The 22,864-nt window shown below is 34.6% G+C and overlaps 1 protein-coding gene across 2 annotated transcripts; it reads left to right on the forward strand.

The window, feature by feature from the left end:
* Positions 1 to 5,875: 5,875 nt before the first annotated feature.
* LOC142340831 (uncharacterized) lies at positions 5,876 to 12,646 on the forward strand. 2 transcript variants are annotated; one of them, XM_075391568.1, is made up of 4 exons: positions 5,876 to 6,630; positions 6,898 to 7,127; positions 9,065 to 9,118; positions 12,302 to 12,646. In XM_075391568.1, the coding sequence occupies exons 1-4, from the start codon at positions 6,340 to 6,342 to the stop codon at positions 12,477 to 12,479; spliced, it is 753 nt and encodes a 250-aa protein (XP_075247683.1). In that variant the 5' UTR covers positions 5,876 to 6,339; the 3' UTR covers positions 12,480 to 12,646. The 2 variants fall into 2 exon arrangements, with proteins under 2 accessions (XP_075247683.1, XP_075247684.1); XM_075391569.1 differs by lacking the exon at positions 9,065 to 9,118.
* The last annotated feature ends 10,218 nt before the right edge of the window (positions 12,647 to 22,864 follow it).

Raw genomic sequence — 22,864 nt, forward strand, 5'->3', positions numbered from 1 at the left:
AGTGTGTCTATTAGCACTTATATGGTGCAAAATTGGCATTTTTCAATTTTTTGTTATTTATTATTAATTATCTTAAGTTGTTTATTTTATGATACTTTAGATGACCATTAAAGGTGAAATGCCGTATATTCGAGGCATTCACAGCTGCGTAATATTCATCTGTGCTTATTTCAACAAAAGTAAATATTGCAGTAATTTGACTTTTACTATGTAAACAATGACCTAAATCATTTTCTTGATTAACCAATCAGAGACAAGTGCCAATGATGTTTTAAATGATAAATATTTGATTATTTACTTCAACCCAATTGTTTGATTAGTCAAACCGTATTGTATTTAGAAATTGTTACCAAGAGCAGTTGGCTCTCAGATAGACTAAAATTAGATTCTTAACAACTTTAGTCTTTTTTGCTATGTTTTGCTAGATCTTAAGATCTTGCGAGTTCTAAGTTAGTTGAGCTTACTTGACGAGGAGTTTGCAACATTACTAACTACTGGCTGAAGCCTTTTAAACTTCAGCACGAGATTGAACATAGATTATCACTTAGGATTTTCTTAACTTCAATCAACAAAATTAAAGTTACAGTCCTTTAAATACGTCCGAGCGACTAATTATTTCTGCGAGATCGTTAATCAATCGAACCCAGTGAAGAACCAGGCCGGCGTAAAACTCGAGAACCAGGCTGTGATATATCGGTTCCGCTGAGATTCATGAGCAGCCGCAACAATGAAGGGTTCAAAGAACATCGTCAAATGCAACTCCAACAAACTTTATCCAAGGATGTTAAATGCCTTTAAGATAATCGTAATGTAATTGAGTTTACAATAGCTATCTCCATGTGTTAAAATTGTAGAGCAGTTTTTAATTACTGGTCCGAGAACACTAGTAACTTCTTTCTTTTTTGTGTCAATATTCAGATAAAAACGGAGTGTAATTGCTTTTTTTAATTTTAAAATTTTAATTTCTTTTTAGTTTTGGAGTAAAATAAATAAAATAAACTTTCTAAATTTTGAATCGAAGGTTAAATGTTTTGAACCGAGGGAAACGAGAACAATTCTATTATTTAGATTTAAACGTCATGAAACCTTATGAAAAATCTATCGAATCTAAAAGCCTTGACAAGTCCAGCTAAATAGCCACTTTATTCTAATACATAGAGCTATTCTCTTTGAAAACACGTACTTTATGTATATATATATATATATATATATATATATATATATATATATATCTATATTATATATATATATATATATATATATATATATATATATATATATATATATATATATATTTGACAATTTCTAAATAAATGGTAAGTTATAACAATTAAATGCAGCTAATAGAGTATAATTTGTCAGTTGAGCTTAATATTCTGAAAAGTTTTGCAAACAAGGACATATCTTGGACAGTCACATTTTTTTGTTCTCGAAATGTTGCTGTACTCAATTTTCTTTACCCGAAAAGCATAGGAAAAATCCTATTTGTTTGGGAAATAGAATCGCTCTAAAAATAAGATGTACAATCAGCGTCATCTTTCAATGTCAGCAAACAATTCTCCTTACGCAAAACTAACTGAATCATCATAATTGACTCTGTGCTTTTGTTAAGTCTAATTGATTTTGTCGGAGACAAATAGTACCACCAAGTTGTAGAAAAAATTACAAAATTGAATACTAAGTTCGGGGTCAAATTGTAGAGGCAAAGAATATTCCAAAAAAGATAATTCTTGTTGCTCAAAAAATATACCAGGTGTAGGAAGTACTTTCAGTAGTTAAGACGCAATTTTGTCATACTTGGAAACTTCTCTATAAGAAAGCCATCACAGTGACCAACAAGATTTTTTTTATTTTTCTTCAACTGTTTTTTGTACTAATGTTATCGATGGATATCAACATTGCTGTCAGTTTTGCTAAAATTTTATTTTTGTATTAGGTGGAATATTGTACTCCATCAATTTGACAAGCTTTTTTCCAAGGTTTTTGCAATCAGTCTATCATTCTGTGCAGTTATGGTGATAATTCAATGTTAAAACAAAAAACAGAGTTAATTCATTCAGTGTTAGAGTGAGCTTACAAAATTTGTTTACAAGTTGATCGAAAAAATTTGCCGAAGAGAACCCCAAAATTCAAGAGGAGTTTTTGTTCAAAACCAGGAAGTTCTCTCTATGAAATTTAGACAGTTTGTTCTGCCGCAGCAGCTCATCAACTGCAGGAAAAGTCAGAAACATTATTTTCTACTCTGAGAAAGATTTTTAAAAAATCCAATAACGACTAGAAAGTGAAATCTTAAAATTAATCAGACCAGCAGAAGAATTGGTTCATTTAAAAGAAAGAAAGAAAAGTGTAAACAAAGTATGGCTGATTAGAATTATTCAGATTATAAATTATGTCCAAAGACAGAGCTAACGAAAATTATTTAAAAATTAATGATTAATTTCTGAAAACAAGTTTTAAGAAGGACGCAGACAATTTTGACTATTTTTAATTCTATTGGTCGAGCATCAGCAACTTGGAACAAAACCATATATATTGGGTTAGTGGAAACATGAAAAAAAACAAAGCAATTTCAAGGAAACTCTTTTGATTTTTAAAAACAGGGTCATTACAACTGGCATAAGAGCCTCTAAGATCACTAACTAGTGTTTGACAAAGCATTCGTGACTTTTTCTTATCCAGATCTACGTTTCTTGCTCTATTTCAAAAGCCAGTATATCGAAAATAAAAAGTATTTATCTTCTTCGTTCATATCAATTTCGTCATCCGAGCTACTTTCTCCAGGTTTGCCTGCGCTTGAAAATTCGTGCTTCCATATTAACACCGCTGACTGCAAAAAATAGTAGATCACTCGACCTTGAACTTGCAACTTTCAAAAAAAGAAAAAATGGGGCTTATCTTTTCATGTTTTTAATGTTTTCAATGTTGAGACTCTATCTGTTGTCTCGGATATCAATGAACATAGCATTCGTTTCTGTTAAACTTGTTATTATTGTAAGAAAAGATCTAAGTTATGTCAATTCCAAAGAAGTTTAAAACATTTCATCTTTTAAAGCTTCATCTATTGTCTATACTCTATTGGAAGGTTCTTTCTTAATATGAATGTTTTAGGGTCAAGAATAAGAAAGATTAAAGGGATACTATGAAACATTTATATTGATATTATGCGGAGAATCTTTTACTAAAAAGGGTATGTGCAGAATTTAAGAAACCAAATGAGATGCAGAATGCATGCAACTAAAAAAGAACCAGTTTGACGACGAAAGCTCTATTTTTCAAAAAAAAATGACAACAGCTACAGCATTTCAAAAAATGAAATCTAATTAAGCAATTCAATAGCTCTAAATTGCATATGAGAACCCGAGGGTCAATTTGAAATTACAAAACTCTTACAAAAACATTTTACAACGTACGAAAGAAAAGTCAAAGTGATCGACAAAAATAGTACTGAAAAAATTGAAGTCGACAAATAACAGGTTTGCCAGGTCAGCGCAATTTTTGGCACGTATCATAAAATGTTTCGTTCAAAAACTATCATTGTCATTATCATAATGATCCTGCTCTCTTTGTTCTCCAGTGCTCCTAACTGTTCATCAAAGCAAGTTCTGGACGCAGTTCATTATTTCTTATTTCAATGTTCACCATGTTGGCTAAACGACGTTGATACACACGCCCTCACTATCTGTTTGTTACACCTTAATTCCCGCACTATCTGAGGTAAATTAACCAAAAAGTTTTTGAAAATTGAACACGAGAGAGTCATCAATCTAGACTGGGCTTGTGACAAACCTCAAAAACTGGGCTCTTGATATGTATCTCACTCATGTGCGATGAAAAATCTCAGTCATAGTTATATGACCAGGACTTATCTTTTGACCTAAAAATTACGAGAATATAAAATCGGGCCTTGAAGAATTAGTTCACAAATATGATAATTAAATGACCACTCGTTTTTAATTAGCAGTTTGGTCGGGCTGAGCTGTTATTGTTATTACAGATGTGGATTTTTCGATATCTTTTCCTTTTATATTCTTGATGCGGGTTTTTTAACTTTAAATGGATACGAATTTGAGTTTGAAATAATTGTCGCCGATTTTTTTAAGTTAATAATGATTTCCAGTTTAAACTAATGAAGTTGTCTTTTAAAAAAAGAAATAAGTTTTTATCTGCGGCGATTGCTATTTCAGTCAATCTTTGCCATTGCAATTGGCTTTTAACAATTTCTCAATAAGTTTAAGCTCCGTTTTAGGACTTCAGGATGCGCATTATAGTTCATCGCGATGTGATCTCTTAGTTTCTGTTTGGCGGAGAATTATGAGAGAGTTAGGTTTTCTTTGTACCACTGAAATTCTACTGAATCTTTGAGAATAAAAATTGAAAAAATGAAGGCATCATCTATTGGTTCTAAAAGTGCCCAACGTCTGCTTCTAGCCTCTTTGAAAACCGCTGTAATTAAGGTTTCTTAGGGGTTTAAAACCGCAGCATTAGGGTTTTTATTGGAATCTTTGGCTCTTTCCCTTGAACTTTGCGTCTAAAATTTGTTTCTTCTTTATTGAACGTGGGGGAATGTCTCCACAATGCAACTGGCAGATGCAAAGATCCAGCAGATCAAAAGATATTATTTAATATCTGGCATGCTGCCTGAAAGAACCAGTATTTGCCCCCATGATTTAAGTGGAGGTGATGCAGGTCCAAACGGAGGCAAGTTTATCATTTAGAAGTGAAAAATTCAATTTGTTGAAAACAAAAATACAGTTCAAATTGTTGAAAACAAAAATTCCTCGACTAAAGGAAAATTTTTCGGACACCACTCTCTGTCGCCTTCAACGTTGGCGTGGAAACTAACTCTTTTGCTACTGTCCTGTTCACTTTTGTTTTTTTCTGGCTTTGTCACAACTATCAAACGAAAAGACTTCTTCTTTGAGTCACGAAAAAGTCACGCTAACAAAACGACTCTTTTAGCCTCCATTATTTTAAAAATTTCCATTATTTCAAAATTATCAAAAAAAGTCACTGGGTATACTTCTTCTGAATCTTGGTTGAAAACAATTGTTAACAACAACTTCAGAAAAACGGGCTTTTTCAGATTGCTAGGGAAGTCAGATTTCATTGCTTATTAGTCACTTTTCAAGCTGTCGCAATTTCGAAAATTCTTCTTTCTGCCTTTATGCACGCTACTAATAGATGTATAGATAAAAACCATAATGTTCTGTACAGTAGCAATAAAAATGACTTTAACCAGGTTTTGGCTCCACCAAATTGGTCTGACCCTTACGGGGTGGATCACGCTACTTAGGTGAGATTTCTTTGAAAAATTACGTTCCTTTTTGCTTTGATGCCCGATATATCGCAAACCGTTCGAGGAACTTATTCCGAGAACAGCTTCCAAATGCTGACATTTTTTATTGAGTTGTCATTTTGCGAATTTGGATTTAACAAACATTCATCAACTAGAAAAATGTATTTCTGATTAACCAAAATGCTGAACTTCGAAATTCTATCCACAGTTAAAGAGGAAACTGCATTTTCCGGTCTTTTCTTGTATTTCATTTATTTCCGGTTCTCTAATTTTGGATCTGAACTTCAAGAACGATTTTCAAACAATACCCCCCCCCCTCCCCCTCCATCAAACACACATACACGAAATTCGTACAAAGGCACAAACACGCACGCACATGCATACACACACACATACACACACACACACACACACACACACACACACACACACACACACACATACACACAAAAACAGAACAATTAATAGAATCTTTTTTGTTATTTAATTTTCAGTCCACTTTATAGACAACACAATGCAGTACACTTTCATAATATGCGTCAATAAATTATTCATTAGCTTCCAACATTGTATCTGGACATCAACATTTAATCCTCAAACTCTTTGCAAAGCAACGTGTACTTGGGGAAAAATAGCACGTGAACAAAAACTATTTCTGCTAAATCGGCGTTGTTCATTTTCTTTTCTTTTACTTAAGAGCTTAAGGCGAAATAGAGGAAATTATATTATTATCTTTAAACCAGCTTTACTGTAACTCGACATCAAATTTTTACATTAGGTATTTCATAGCATATAGTTTAACAAATTGATAATAAGACTCAATAATTAAAACCAACTGACTTCCGTTTTTCTGCAAGGCGACTTCAGCACTTTTGGGACAAAATTATTAGCCAACAGTTTTTTTTAACTTTCAACAGTATCATACACTTTAAGTTTTACTAATTAACTAGTTAACTTGTAATCGTCAAAAAGGAGCAAGAAGAAACAAACAACAACAACAGCAAAGCAGCAACAACAACAACAACAACAACAAAAACAACAATATGGCGTGTGGAATGCACTGGGAAGCACGCAGGAAGCAACAATTTCTGAACAGCAGACGAAAACTGGAAAACAATAAAGACAACATTCAACCTTGTTCACCTTCTGTTACCCTTGTCGAAAGTGGTGACCCTGAAATGGGAGGACATCTGTTCACCCCATTTGCAGATAGCAGGGTGTACAGTGAAGAAATGGGCACACTGGTTGGGCCAGGGAGAGCGACGGGTAGAGGATGTGAACAGATGATAACTTCACGGGGAGTGAAAGAGTGTTCGGGTCCAGCAATGGACAGAGTTAGCAGGAATTATAATAACTACTTTTTTCTTAATTAAAACTCGATGCTAAATCAATTTCCAAGTTCAATAAAAGTTCAATAAATTAGTTCCAATTTCAATAAATCAGAATTCTGTTTTTGACAGAGACCTAACCGCCACTATACATCTAATTTCTTCACGTGATTAATTTGTTTAACAAAATTAAGAATAAAAAGTCGAAGCATTTTGAAATTTCTGAAGCTTGAAATCGAAACAATCATAACAAATTCTTGTTCCATTTTTCAGGACGAGATTGAGTTCAGTTTCTATCACGTGCGGCCTGAAACAGCAGGAGCGGGTTGGTCTACCAATCCAAGCAGTAAACAGAGACCTATCACAGCTGCAAGAACAACTACGGGCGGAAGATGTCTGAGTGGTAGAAATACCAGCGGATTTGGTGGAATCAGAGACAAGGGTGGATTTGGAAGCGAATCTGCGCGAATTGTTGAGACTAACGTTGATAGCGACGAAAAACAGTGAGATCCGTTATAAATATTCTAAAACTCGCAACATGCGTAATTAAGCTTCTTTGAACACAAACATGAAATGGTTTTCTAAGTATATAACCCAAGGTGCCGTGAATATTAGCCGAAAGGAAAATTAGCCGAATGGAATATTAGCCGAAAAGGAGATTTTAACCTATCAGATTTGAGAACGGTCGTGATATTTTGTTCGGTTGTGATAGATTCATATCAAGTCCCACAGGCCGCTGAGACATGGCCATGGCCCGCGAGGCATGGCCAAATGCGTTAATTTCATGTGCTAGCGAGTTAGATAATTGCCCCACTTATGTTTGCTTACCGCAATTATCTCATGCAATTAGTTCTTCTAATTTTCCTTCTTTTAACTTTTTCGGCTAATTTTCACGTCGGCTAATATTCCGGACACCATAACCCAAAGCTATCAAAATGTTTAACAGTGGCAGCCGCTCCTTCGTTGAATTTGACCTGATATCTGTTTAAAAACATCAGCTATAAGTTAATCATAACGCTAGAAAAAATTATAGTTATATTGGTACTCTTAAGTTTTTTGACATGTAAGAAGAACTCTCTCGAAGAGGAAAATGAATCGTTTTCTAAGATTAAAACACAGTTACCTCTGATAAGACTAAATTTCGTGCGCATGCGGCTGTTTCGGGGAGATAAATTGACTTTTCTATTTGTTTTCAAACCCGATTCATTTAACCCCGCATATCTTAACCCCAAATCATTTAACCACTCTATCATTTAACCCCAATTAGCAGTCGACATTGAAAGCATGTTTTAGCATAGGCGGATAACTTAATCCCATATTCGGTTGTGATAGTTTCATATCAAATTCAATGGACCAAAGAGGCATGACCGAGCGATAATTTTTCTAATTCAATAGTTCTAATTATATCAAAGACTAATAACGGGGTGAAATGATGGAGGGGTAAAATAAATCGGGGTGAAATGGCAGGGGGTTGAATAAATAGGGGTGAATAAGCGGGACACGAAACCGACAACCTGCACCTGTTAGACTTCCACGGGGACTTTGCCGCTAAATTGTTTTTCTTGGGACAGGCCCACAAAAACTTTACTTTTATCAGTTCCATTACGTTCCCTAACGTCTCTAGAATTTCTCTAGAGCGAACTGACAAAATTAAGCCAACAATGGTTTAATTACCATCTAACATGCTATTTCTTTACCAAACAAAGTATTAATTTTTTCTGAAATGAGCAGATTAGATGTAGTTTTTGAAGTTTTTGAATATCGAGCGCTGCCTAATATGTAGTTAATTTTAATGGCATAGTTTGTTCACTGGAATTTGGAATCTTTATTATGAAATCGGCTAGTTGCATATAAATTAAGCTTCGACATTTTGGCTATGTGAGAATGAAATAATCTCTTTTTCACTAGGTTAATTTCAGTTTGTTCATCCTGTTGTTTTTCTGTCCTGATAAATAATGCAATATTTGAACTGAATAATATGAAATGGAAATTTTCATGAAAAATTCTAATCGTCTAATTTCTAGTTTTTTATCAGAAGTATTCAGACCTGGCTGTTTGAGAAACTTTCATCTTTGCTCGTGTTTTGGGGTGGTTTAAAAATATTGAAGCAAGTCTTTTTATACCTGCATTAAATTAGAACTTTGTTTCAACTTTGCCCTAACATTTCAACTATCATTCTGGATGCAGCAGTATTTCTTTCTCTAAAAGTTACTTAAGATTTAATAGACTTCTTTAACATGTCAATATATTTTGTTTCTTTGAGCTATTTCGTTAGAGCCCAAATTGTCAACTTTTACCAACCTTTATTGTACATCTATATTTGAATCCAGTGTCTCCATTAAATTCCTCTTACATTTTCCACATTCCTGCTGTTCTGCGCCAAACTTGAGAGCGCCAAATTACCCTAACAAATATATATTATGTCTGTATTTTGTTTCAGGCCTTATCATGGCTACCCAAAGTTCATGGACAGTTCTATGGACCAATTTGGAAGGTAGAGTTGCAAATTTGACACAATGATAAAGCAACCCTAAGAAAAGTGTACCTTGCAAGATAAACTTTTTAAACAAGAATCTTAAGCAAGATCAAGATAGCCTTCCAGTCTCGACAGGAGAGATTGAAAAGATTTTTTCGATTGGAAGCTTTCAAGAAGTTTGATTTTGTTGAAATACACTTACTCATTCTATAGGTATAAGTTCTAGACGGCAGTAAACACTCAAGCCAATTGTGAAAATAAAAACGACAATGAGTTTATATAGGGAGTTGGTCTCGAAAAATGAAGTTCATGCAAACGTATATGAAATGTTAGCTTGTATCTCTTGAACGATTAATTTTTTAATTTCTTAAAATATTTAAATTCTAAATTATTTGAACTACCTAACTTTCAGTATTCAACTATGCACCTACTAGAAATGATATACCTAGCTAGAGCCCCTTGAGGAGCTCTAGGGTCCTCTTTTTCCCTTTCAAAATTGCCCAATTATATGGAAGATAATTAGAATGCATCTTCTGCTCGTTGTTCAATGTAGAATTTTGTATTTTTGTCGTTAGAAGGCTTCTAGCTGGGGACTGGCTAGCGCCCAAAACTCTATCAAAATTCCGAAAGATTTGTTTGGTAGTTCCTCTTGTTGTAAGGAGTGTACTGTGTTGTCCCCAAAAATTGTTGCTCTTTCGGCTGCTTGAAAACTTCCCTCTAGATAATTGAATTAATAATCAAAATATGTAATACCAGCAACAAGTAATGTTATAGCCAGAGACAGTTAATTGAGTAAGTTCAACAATCAAAAGGATTTTTTTCTATCAAAACTAATTAATGATCCACACTAAATCAAACCAATTCAATCAATCTCTCCGCAAGTATCCACAAATCCGTCACTCTACTTCTTTTCACCGATAACTGAAATAAGTTCTGCCTCCCAGTAGCTATGTTACTGGCCAGAAACTTATAATCTTCGCAATCAACAATTTTGAAAAATGTTGCAGTTTCACTCACTGCAACTGCCAAACTATGTTCTTTCGCAAATAACTCACTAAACAACTACAATTTTCTCACTCTGAGAATCAACTGCTCCACTTGAGCTTTCTCTCTCACGCTTTTACTGACGAACTGCTGTTTCTCAGCCTCGTCAGTCTTTCTCTCAGGCTCACTCTCTCGCGTCTGATGGTTTTTCTTGTTCTTAAGGGTACTCAACCTTATCAGTTTTTTATCAGCAAAACGTAACGTGTCGTTTCTTTTCGAACATTTTGACCTAACGTATCAGCGTATTAGTGGGCGTAGAATTTTGTCTATGCGCTGTAGTTTATCTAAAGTAAATGTTTGCTTAAGATGACCGGAAGTTTGTGAACAACTCGCTTTGATAAGTTCAAGATGCAACAAAACTTATGTTTCATGTTCAACAGTTCTTATACAAGTACATACACTCTGTTTTATCCTTTTTCATGTTGCTAAAACTTGCCTGCTTTAACCCAGGAATACATTTTCTCCCCTGTGGTTCTGATAATATTGTGTTTTAATGATCTGGCAGTTATTTAAAAATCAGGGAAAACATAGTTCTTTCTGCCTTTTTCTTTGTTTTCTTTAAAGGCCAAAAGAGCGGTTTGGGGTGCCGGAAAAAGCCCGTTGTTTTTCTCAATGTGTAAGGAATTGTCCGAGGAGTGATCAGTTAAAATTTCATGGTGATCGGACTTGAGGAAGTAGGGTTTTCAGGACTTGCGGGGGGGTGGTGAAAATGCGGACGCCTGGATTTGCAAATTTTGAGTTTCTCTCTATCAGAAATTCCTTCAAACAGCCATTGTGCTCTTTTGGACTTATGAATCTATTCTCTAGAACACTTCAGGGCAATAATTAGTCCCGTCTCATACATTGAACTCACTTCATAACTCGTTTTTTCCACCAAAAATTCTCTTTTGCAAATGTTTAGGCCTTTTCAACCTCTAATACTTTAGTTACCGCTTTTTCTTGACAACAATGATTTCCTACAATGTGTAATTACCAAACCGATAGTAGTGTTACTTTTTCCGAGCTCTGATTTTAACTAGACACTTTGATTTAACCGTAAATCCCCTGATGAATTCAAACTGACTGACAAAATTTGAATATAAGAACTCAAACCAATAAATGCGTTAGTTCCCAAGATCTCTTCCAATTTTCTCCTACAAATACAAAACACTGTTGAAATGATACTCTCACTAATTCTTCTAAAATGGGGTTACCGGGCTTGGATTCAAAACAGTATTGCAATAAAAATCTAACACTTTTCAAATCGTTTTATTTTCCTTTTCATTTCTTCATGCGTGTCCCTTCAACCATCTTTTTATTTTACTTAATTTTAATATGGATTCAAGCCCATTGGATTTTTGTGCACAAAAGCCGAACACTTGCTGAATTACACCATAAAAGCATCAGTTTTAACGATTAAAAGTCTCTTTTCCACAATTCGAAAAACAAAATATTGGTAAGTTCTTTTTCTTTCACATACAATTTGCTTTGTTTATTCACAGAGTATAGTTTTTAACAACAATTTTACCTCTCTGTCTTTAATTGGTGTTCCCCCTGCTGTGGGTAATCGTTGGAGGCTAACAAACATGTTTTTCGTTGGAAAATTACAATAAATTTGGCCGACAAATTCTTCAAAGCATAACTTTTGTTTGTTTCCCGTTTTGAGCACTAATTTTTCCTTGTTAAGATAACCTTTATATCTTTCCTGAAAACACTAAGCAGTAACCCCAAACTTGCAGTTACTTATGGGTAATAAATACTCGCGTTTATCATACCAAAATGGCTATTAGAGGATGCATTTTTGGGAAATCGGGGAATTTATTTATTAAATTATCATTGCTTTTGCCAAGCCGTTCCATTTTTTTCCTGGTGTTTCCATACTTAGTTTCTTCCGTTTAATGACCTCTGAGTTTGATTCCGACTATTTCTGACAACTTGATCACTTTGCAAACTTAATTGTGTTTTGTTTACATAAGATTTCACACCGACTTCATGTGTGCTTCTTTTGTTTACTTATCAAATATGCTCAAGATCGGCCTCGAAACTTTGCAAATTAATTAGTATTTCAAACGCCAAGTCCCTCTCTCAACTAGGGGTTAAGGACCCGTGATTTATATCAATTCCACATTCAAATATGCAATAACCAGCTTTTTACTATAAGCGAGTTATTTGTTCTAGGTCAGATCAGTTCAGCCGATGGCTGCAGGATGACTTCCTCGCCCATTTAGAGGGTAAAGACCGACAGGTTGAGTTGCACAGAATGTCAACTGATGAGAGGTACTTGGCTCTGCTGCAGAAGAGATTTGCCCAGCAACAAGTGAAGAAAGCGAGAAACAACGGGTTCTACATGGACTAAATTCAGTCACAAACTATGATTTCTCAACTCTATTCGTGAAGTCAAATTACATGGAATTGAAAAACTAAGGCAGTTCAGAGTTCTATGAGTTGCAGAATTTATCAGTATAAATCTAATTTAATTTAACAGATATTGTGGGATGAAACAGAAAATTTCAATTTGACCTATTCTTTCCGTGTGGAGGAATAAATGAAAAACAGGTGAATTCTTTTGTGGTGCAAATAAACGAGTTCCCATGCAAAATTCGCAGAGTTTTTATTGCTGAATACTTTCAATTTATTAACAATAATCTCCGCATTCGAGACATCTCTTATTTGCAAAAGTGCATCCTTCATAGACTCCAACTTTGCTTTCTTAGTTATCAGTCCAACATTTTTACATCACACCTCTGGTTAATCAGTTTTTTTACGTTTCATTTTATTTAAAAGAGATTCACAAAATTTTGTAGAGGGAAAAATATAGGTAGTAACATAAAACAGTTGATTCTGATTCATCTCGGATGGTTTTGATCGTTTTAATTGATTTCGAATCCAAAGTTTATTGTCATTGTAACAGATTGTGTTTTATACCGGCAATCTTTTGTATTCGAAGGAAGTGAGTAGCCAATAAGATGAGAGCAAGTTCAAGATTTTTATTGAATCATGAATCTTTTATTGTTTTAACACGATAGCTAAAAAACTATGCCAAAACTTTAATGAAAACAAGAACAGCAGACACGAGTAATTTAACTAGCACTGTAAACAGTGGATATAGTATAGCAGAGCAAACTTTCAAAATAATTTTTTCAAGATTGACTAGTTCTCTGAAAGTCAATATACTGATTGATTTATTCGGATAAAATGATCATAAGATTTTTACCATCAGTTCAGAGAGCAAGAAAAAATGAGATTCTTTTTCCCTGGTCATCGTGAAACCTTTGAGGTTGTCAACCCTGTTGCGCACTGCTGGGTCTTCGGAGGGTTTGAAGAGTATCATGTCTTGTCGGAGGGTTTGAGGAGTATCCTGTCTTGTCGGAGGGTTTGAGAAGTATCCTGTCTTGTCGGAGGGTTTGCGAAGTATCCTGTCTTGTTGGAGGGTTTGAAGAGTATTCTGTCTTGTCGGAGGGTTTGAAGAGTCTCCAAGTTCGCAGACACTTTGGTTTCTAAACCTTCTGCAAAACTTGTTGCTGCTAAGAGGATTTCGATATCTTATTTTTCCATGACGACTGCTTCTTGGAAGAACGGATCAAAATGACATGATTTGATGCCTATTGCCATGAGGGCTCTTAGCTTAGCGAGTCCCATTTTTCATCATTGTGACATCACCGCTGTGAATAACAAAAGAGTAAAATAAAAGAGTCAATTATAAATTGGTTAAAACATACTTAGTGCAACAGCAACTCGAATTAAGATAAACAGTAGAGGCTTGGTACAAGTGGGGGTGGTAAAAGGACGTATTTATGTATTAACATTAGGTATAGCCGTTTTTCAACCAATTAACCAAAGATGAACCTAAAAAGGGAGTGACAACAAGACTCCTGTCAGCTTATCTTAATCACCATAGGGGAAATGTGTTCAATTATATCACCATAGGGGAATTGCGTTCACCTATATCAATTCAGGTATTACTCAGCTTATTCATGTCGGATTTTTTGTTTAAATGCAATTCAAACTAAAGAAAAAATAATTGCCAAATATCGGCGATCCTTTCACAGTACGCAAAGCAAGCTGCGCGAAAAGGCTCGAGCAAATTATGCCCGGGAATTGAGGTTCAATTCCCGGCTTCCTTATGAAAAATAGTGAAGCATATTGTTCTTTTTCTCAATTGAAAAAAGAGTCAAAAGTATCCTTTCATTGTTTTTGTTTTCAATTAGTTGTCCACAGTTTTTTTCTGGGAGGTACATCGTTTTTGACTCACAGAAATGTACTCAGAATTTGATTGTACTACTTCACTATAATTCATTTCCCCAAAATAAAAATTTTTAAAATGTAAAAGAGCACTGAACAAATTGACCGACCAAAAATTGACCTGCTAAATAGAAAAACTCTTTTTAATCATTGAATAGCAAAATCACTCTGCTCATTTTCTTCTCGATCATCAAAACAGAACTGCTTTTGTCCAGAAAATCTCTCTCCCTCGTCCTTAAAACATTACTTTCTCATCCAATCAATTATTGACATTCAAACCTTTCATATTGCATCTAATTTCAAGTAAAGATTTTGTTCATATTCAAGCTAAATAGCTACTGTTCTTGCTCGAAAACTTTTCAACTCCCTAGGAAGCAAGAAAGTCTACAATCCCAGTACCTCGTAATTTTTTTTCCGTAAATTTCGATTGAAAACAATTTAAAATTAACATTTACAAGATTCCAGGTTCTGTAAACTGTAACTAAGGTAAATAATTTTTCCTGATTCTGCAAATTCGGTTTTTAATTTCTGTATTATAGATAATCGACTCAACAAAGACCATCAGAGTTGTCGAGATCAGCAGTCAGGAAAAGTTAATAATCTACACAAGGGAAGAAACGACAGATGTCGCCTTTGTAAGGGAAAACGACTAATAGAGACCCATCCATGATAAGCGGCAAGTTTTGAAAAGATTCCAGGGGTTCTTCTTACTCATATTGAGGATATACTCATTGCGACTGGTCCCAGTTCACTGTCAGGGAAGCACTGCAAACAAACAAACTTCACAACGTCAATATCACAATCAGTCGGGTGCCTAAGACCAAGGATATTGACGTGTGTATAGGGAGACAGATATGTTGGTTCGTGTTTTGTCTCACAACCATATCTATTGACCAAGTAACAAACACTAAAATAATAAGTGGATTGGAGAGGTACTGATAGTGTGACAGAAATGCCCAATAAAACTTTCGATCACATTAGACGACTTGACATCTCAACAATGTTTTCAAGTCACAGTGAAATTCCCTTGACTAACATCAACGAGGAGTCAAAAGATGTAATCTATTTAAGCAATGGGGAAGACGAGAGGGAAGATGGGACACAGGTGATCCTTAGTGCCTCTAGAAAAGAACGTTTTCTCATGGACAGTTTTAACAAAAAAACAAAGAGAAGGACAGGAAAGAGGGCTCTCAAATCTTAATTGCAAACCAGTACTCCAGGCATGCACCCTTAAACAGTTGAGGGGATGCTGAACTTTGTGGATCTCAGTCAAATACATTTCTATAGAAAAATGATAGAAGAATTTGAAGTCCTGAATTGAGCGTGTTTTATTGCCTTGTTTGTTAAATGTTATTGTTGTCTCTAATAAATGATGTCCATCATTAAATATTCTTTAGTTTTTATTGTGTTTCTCTTTATCTCCAGTATTTGTTGAGGTGAAGATTGTCAGCGGGGTGGAAGTCTCATTTCTCGATATCTTAAATCTTTTCCATCTCCAGTTTTGAAAAGCTTAGTAAAAATCTCTTGAGCGTTTTATAGTTTTTAAAAGATGTATGAGTGCTTGAACAGATTAGGATTAAAATCAATTGTATAAACGTTGTGAATCCAAACAATACATTTTTTTATAAAATCCCGTCAACAACTTTCAGTAAGAGAAAAGAATTGTATTGATCAAGACAATCTTTTGAATTTTTCAAAGCTTCAGGAAGAATACTGGACACTTCGAGGACGTGTCCCTGTTATAGAGAATGAGCAACTCTCAATAGAAGGAAACTGACAATGAAGAAGTTATAGAACCTGATGACAAGTATCAAAATCCCGAAACTCAAAGATACAAACGGAGTTGAAAGTTTTCTCAAATCTGAGGCAGGATTTCGAAAATTACTACTTAATTACTCGATAATAGCGTTCGATACGACTTGAAACATATCAAGGAGTCGATGCCGTCCTGTCTTCTCCTGGAGAGGGACGTAGTGTCAAAAGTCATACGAAAAGGCAACAAGTGTATTGCTTCAATTTCTTAGATTTACAATTCCTAGATAATCTGAAGCTCCTTGGAGGGTCTTAATCTCTGTAAAATTTTATATAGGCATACGGTGCTAGTGAGGACACAGGATTTTTCTCTATAAGTGATTTGATTTTGCAGAGACGTTAAACGCGACTCAGTTACCTCCAATCAAGAGCTGCTGGAGCCAACTGAAAAATCCTAATGTGAAAGCATTTGAGCATGAGAAATGTTTACAGTTGAAATCAAACGGAAGGAGAGATAAAGATGTATTGAAAAAATCAAGCTAAAAACTGACCCTTAATTGCGAAAAAAACTATCCAGAACTCTAAAAAAAATTAGCGCAAAAACAATATGCAAACGTTTCAAGACTTTCTCAAGTGGTACAAAAATAAAGATGTGGAACTAACTCGTTAAGTTATGTTGAAAATGATTGATTTTTAACACCCACAACAAGTGGATATGTTGAAACATGGCTACATTCTCCCCAACTTGGCAAACAAGTTTCTTCATTTGTCAAGGAACACATTTTTTTTTCAATTCTGTGTGTACTCTAAAAACCACGACCTATTCATTAGAAAAAATTGACAGGAGAACCCTCAATAAGTTTCACGCGATATGCAAAAAGTGGGGAAACGAAGATTTGAGAGTTCGCAAAAATATCTGCAAATCTATAGTAGGCATTGATGCGAGTCAGTTTTACCTTTTTTGATGACCAAGGAATTGCCAACTCGACTGTGTACGAAATGGGAATTCCACGAAGACACCTCCAAATTTCATCCAAAAAGGGATTGGCAAAGTTTTTTTTTGAACAACGGGTAACTAATTAAAAGCAAAGCCAGCATTCACAAAGTAAAATACATGTACAATTCAGTAACAGGAAGAAACAAAAAAAAATCGGAACTTTTTTCGTCGATTGCTTCTGTTTTCATTGCAACATAGTACTCGAGGCAATGAGATACTACTTTTGCTTTTATTGCGGTCTTGAACAAAAACCACTCTTAATCGAAAAAAAGAGAATAAAAAAACCGGAACTGGGTCATGATTGGAGAGATTATCTGCAGCGAATAGGATACACGGTTGTGGAAATTTGGGAGTGTCAATGTAAAAATTTCAGACAGAAAACACAGACGGGGTTGAAGATTTCAACATTTCACGTTGTCCCTTCCAACGATCGATTTTCAATCCACTCTCTTTAAAAAATCAAACGAGGAGATTTTTCGGAGATGTCGATTGCAGCCTTGAGGTCCCCGAGAACTTGTGCCCTTATTCTAAATTTTCCCTCCCATATACAAAAATTTGGACGTTTGACGAGAAAACATAGGGGGAGCATATGAAAGATTTTGCTAAGCGACACAAGTTGTTCTCAAAACCAGGCAAAATTCCTATCTTTAGTTTTACGCTTGAAAGAGGACTTACAACTACTCCCTTTTTGCAGTTTTACCTTGAAAAAAGAGTAGTCTTAATTGGTGTCTTCTGGTTTTTACAGTATACTCCACAATAAGTAGACTGTTTTAGCAGACTCCACAATTGTAGCAGAAATAATGAAGGTTATAGGAAGCAGCTCATACGGTTATCAGATATTGGATCCCTGTCGGAATACGAACACAAAAATTATCTGGGGCCGCAGGATGCTAATTTTAGCAATAACAGACTTTTCAAGAGCCTAATTGAGCTGCCAAAGAATATTTATGAAGTAGAATAAAAAACACAAATGGCGCATAGAGAACCATTAGTTGTTGCTTTTTCCTTTCTCCAGTATGACAAGCTCACTATGCTTCATTTAAAAGTACAATTTCCCATCTTCTTTTTGCGATCCAAGTAGGTTCGAGCTAATTGAAATATACCAACATTCTGTACACAGCACTTAGTGAGGAAAAACTTGATAAGATCATTCGATCAGGAATGAAATTGTTGTAATGCTGGATGAGACAGAGCAACTGCACTGATAGTTTCGCAGGAGACTACAGCAGCAGTTTTTCCCACGAGAATGTTGCAACACGCATTCGACCTTTGTCAAGAGAACACCAGGGTTGATCAGGGAAGAGTTCAGACGTTCAGAGATAATTGCTTTGTGCTCGAAAAACTGAACGCTGCTATGATGAGCAACCAGATACTGTAAAATTATCCAATATTATACTTTATTATAGGTAAATTATATAATAAGGTTTATTATATGTAAATCGTTTGAATATTTTGACAACGCTGCAGAAAATGACGCATTAGCAAATTATATAGCATAAACACCACACAATTCTGGGTCTATGAATTTCTCCTGCACTTTCGATACAAAGTTGGATTTTATTCTGATGCCATTTTTCTATACCAGTTCTCCCGTTGAATCACCGTCGAACAACTTCCCATTCTTATTTGCACGCAAAATTCATTTTTCATTGCTAGCATTGATCCCGCTTTGTCTATTGCAATTGAACTTATACGTTCACGACAAACAAATAAATATTCAGAATTGTCCAAATTGTAAGCAAAGTAGAGCTCCAAAGAATTTCTTCTTCAACTATGTCGGGATATTGTGTTCCAATATTAGCCTCCTGGGTTTGGTATGTTTCAGTGAACTTATCATTAAAAATGAAAGTAACTTCAATAAATCGAATTGGTTTGCATGAAACTAAATTTTCTTGTATAAACTAGCTCTTTCTTGTGAGAGTATAAAACGCTTTTGGAAGATCTTCATAGTGCAAAAATTTGGCAAGTTCTCGAAGCAATCTGCTTTAAAACCTCTAATACCGTTATCTGAGATCGCTATTAGTCTAGGGAAAGGATAGCTTCCGAAGTTGAAGCCTCAGAGCTCAGCCTTGCTGTATCGATCAAATAAAATGAAGGAGATGGTCGAATAAATTTTTATCACAGGTTAACATTTGAAAGAAGTAAGTTTGCATGCAAACAGTCTTATTGCTAACGGACTGTGAATAGTAAATTAGTCTTTGTTTGTAAAAGCTTAAATTCTATCACACAAGGGTGAAAAATTTTCACTCGTAGCATATCACTAATGAAAACAGTAGCATATGACCAATTTATCAGAAAGCGCTCATTTGTTGATATGGTATTGTTCGTTTTCATGCTCTGGGTTGAAAGAAGTAGCATTAAAACAACTAAACACTGAAATTTTGACATAAACAGTGTACTAGAGCAAGTGCTTCTAGAGATTGTCCAATGAGTTGGTTCTTGATTATTTTTATTGAATACAAAGCCAAAAGAGTGATGAGATGATCTGTGATCAGAATGCAATTGATTTTTGTTCGTCTTAAGTAAAATTGATTCACACTTTGATTAACTGGAATCATCATGAAAACCTCAGAAAACAACAAAAAATAAGACCTGCTAAATGTCCCGAGAACCAGAGATTCAGTTTTCAAATGAAAAAAGTATCAGGTAACAGTACCCGGGACCAATAATTAGTTTTGTTTTCAGGTATTCCGTGGCATCATGGAATGAGCAATTGAACGGAAAACTTTTGACCAATTCAACATATCTCCAACTTTGAATCGCCAACTCCCATTAATCCAGCAAAAGAAATTTCCCGTTGAATATATCCAAGCTTCGACAGACAGTCAAAAAAATAAATTTTACTTTTTGTATTTCCAACTAAAAGTTGACTGATTTCCTTATGTAAAACTGCAAGTTTCCTATCAAGCAACTGTTCTCAAAGATTTTATTTCAAAATTTAATTAAATATAAACAAACATCATCCCATATAATATAAAAAATTACAAAAACTTCTTTGCATTTTGCGAATTTTTTTAATTTTCGCCTTGTTCAGCACTGAAAAAACATCAAAGTTCATTCGGTATAGTTTCTGAACTCCCCAATTTGGACCAAAAAAACAGATTTTGCTCTACGTCAGTGGGTTGGAACAAAGCTTTGTCGTTCACCAGTTTCGCAGTGCCTTCTGTCAATTCAAAATTTTGCACTTTGCTTAACATCTGAGGTAAATTTTCAATGAATAGCTTCAATTCCGAGACCAACAGCATCGAAAAAATTATTGCTTTACAAAATCAATTTCCCCTTTTTCGGGAAAAGAATTTAAAGAAGTTCCAATTCGAGCTTTGTTTTTTGGGATGTTGAATCGAAAGTTCTAGTTATTGCATTCTGGGACGGCCCAACAGCTGCACGATTGCCGACCGGTTTTTGGTTTCGATTCTTTTTTGTTGTCATCTTTCACTTTGATACCCTTAAACAACGAATATATGCTGCCATTATGGTAATCGAACTGGCAAGAATAATTAACTGATTTCCCCTTACGGCTTAGTTTTTGGAAGGAGAAAACCAATGGTTTTTTGTTGTCAGCTCAGAATGAACTTCGATCCATCTGTGTATTAAATAAAGGGAGAGATTAAAAGATGAGTTTTTTAAACTAAAATAAGAAAATTTGCTCAAATACGGGTGACTGAATATTTTTTAACGGAAAAAAACAAACGACTGAACCATCTTCAAAAAAGAGCTTGATATTTCGCCAGTGAAATTTAGGTACGAACGAGAAAAATAATTTTCTTAACCAGGGAGATTTTCTAAAAGAATTCGTAACCAATGAAATGTGAGTTTGGTTCCTGACGTAATAGTTACGCCACTTCTATTTTTAGTAATATCACGTTATGTCGAAGAAAAGTTTTTTATATTTTGTCACGAGGGAATTTAGCACGGAACACAAGCGAGCTATCATACTATAAAACTTCCATTGGAGATCATCTGTAGTTCTAGCAAAGGAAGGTTTTGATGAGATGATTGGTTCTCATCATTGTCATTTTCCTGGATAGGATGAAGAATAAGTTCTAGGAAATTGGGCAGATCGGAAGCCTCCGATTTTTTAGAGGATGTATCCGCATACTTGAAAAACATGTGTCCTCCCAACCAAACCACCGTAGTGATATTTGCCACGTGAGTACGGCAACAATCTTTGTTGTCTTTTGTTGTCCTGGAGGACAATTTTTGTTCTCCTGCAGAGGCTGAACTCTTTTTTTGAATTCTTTCAATGGTTTGAAAATAGGTTGGGAAAGAAAGTACTGAACAGTTGACTTTTTTTGGTAAAGCCGCCTCTGAAGTTCTCCACATATCTGTCGGAATAGTTAATCTAGTAGTCTTTATTTTCATTGTTAGACTAGTATAATCCATCTCAAAGCATTATTTGATGTTGATATCATTAAGTACTGTTTTCATTTCCGTTGCATCGTTTTCAGGAGCATAATTAGAATCTATCAGCAATGTTGAAAAAACAGATGTTGAGGAAAGTAAAGGAAGTATCGGAGTGTTTTGCTTTTTCAGACAACTTATTTTCAACTGATACCAAACACAAAATGAAGAGAGAGTCCCAATTCATTTCAAAATAAGTTTTACAGTGCATATGATTTGTAAAAAAAAAGAATTTCACTTCCTAAAATAATAAATAAAACCTTTTCTCCAAAGAAAAGTAAACAATGACTTTTGCCTGAAAAAACAATATATTTGAAAAAAAAAATTAAGTAAAGCGACATTCGTATTTTAAAAAGTTGATTGAATGAAAATTTGCTGAAAAATTTCAAAAAGTAGCAAATGGAAAAATAGAAAAAAAACAAAACATCAAAAGTTTCGTTTTTTGTTAAAACCCTAATGAAAAAGTCCTTTTGAAAAAAAATATTTTAGTGAAGCAACATTTTTTTAAAAAAAGAAATTCAATGAATAAAAAAATTCATCATCATCAGTAATAACTGAGAAGCAATCTGTAGAAACGTTAACTGACAGTTCCAGGCAAGAACGTAAAATTCAGCAAGAATCTACATATATGAACGATTTTAACATTGCAATCGAAAGCGAGTTGCAGGTAGGACTCTGTCTGGAGGTCATGACTGACAGAGAGTATAGCAGGAAAAGTTAAAAGTAACAATATAATGAACGGAGTAAACTACAAATTTGAGCAACTGCTTGATTAGATTGCAAGAAAAGATTTTAGCTTTCTTTTAAGTAAAATTAACTTAAAAATATACAGAAATAAATTTGCAGAAAAACTGCCGAATTAGTGAATATTAGTGCCAATCTAAAAAAAAGTGTTAGGAAACTGATGAAACTAAGCGTTCCGGGAAAGCGCAAACTCAAAGCTTTTAAAACATAGATGAACTAAGCAGTAATGGGAGGTGACGTGAAGGATAAAACAACGATTTTATAATAAAGGCGAGGCTCTCAACAGGTAAAACATTTTCTAATTAAATTCGAATACAATTTAAAAAAATGGATTGGGAGATGGCAATTTAAAAATAGAACAAAAAGAGGGCAAATTGCAAACACTATCATCTTTAAAAATCAGACCGATTTGGATCAGACCATTTTTAAATTGCTCAGACAAAACACTGCAGAAAACTCTAGATAGGAGCACTTCTACAAAATTGTCCAGCTATTGTTTTCTAGAAACAAATGGAATGAAAGTATTGAACAGTTTTAGCTTCCAGACAAACATTCTGCATCCTTATAAATTATAACTTTGTAGCAGCATTTTCAAAAAAATCAGA

Source organism: Convolutriloba macropyga, chromosome 6 (genome assembly GCF_964194025.1).
Source record: "Convolutriloba macropyga chromosome 6, txConMacr16.3, whole genome shotgun sequence".
Lineage (NCBI taxonomy): Eukaryota > Metazoa > Xenacoelomorpha > Acoela > Convolutidae > Convolutriloba > Convolutriloba macropyga.

Bases quoted from the DNA above. Each gene is read 5' to 3' on its own strand.
- LOC142340831 (XM_075391568.1), top strand. From the start codon at position 6,340: ATGGCGTGTGGAATGCACTGGGAAGCACGCAGGAAGCAACAATTTCTG. The intron at 6,631-6,897 runs GTTAGCAGGAAT...TCCATTTTTCAG, and splicing joins CGGGTCCAGCAATGGACAGA to GACGAGATTGAGTTCAGTTT. The intron at 7,128-9,064 runs GTGAGATCCGTT...ATTTTGTTTCAG, and splicing joins GTTGATAGCGACGAAAAACA to GCCTTATCATGGCTACCCAA.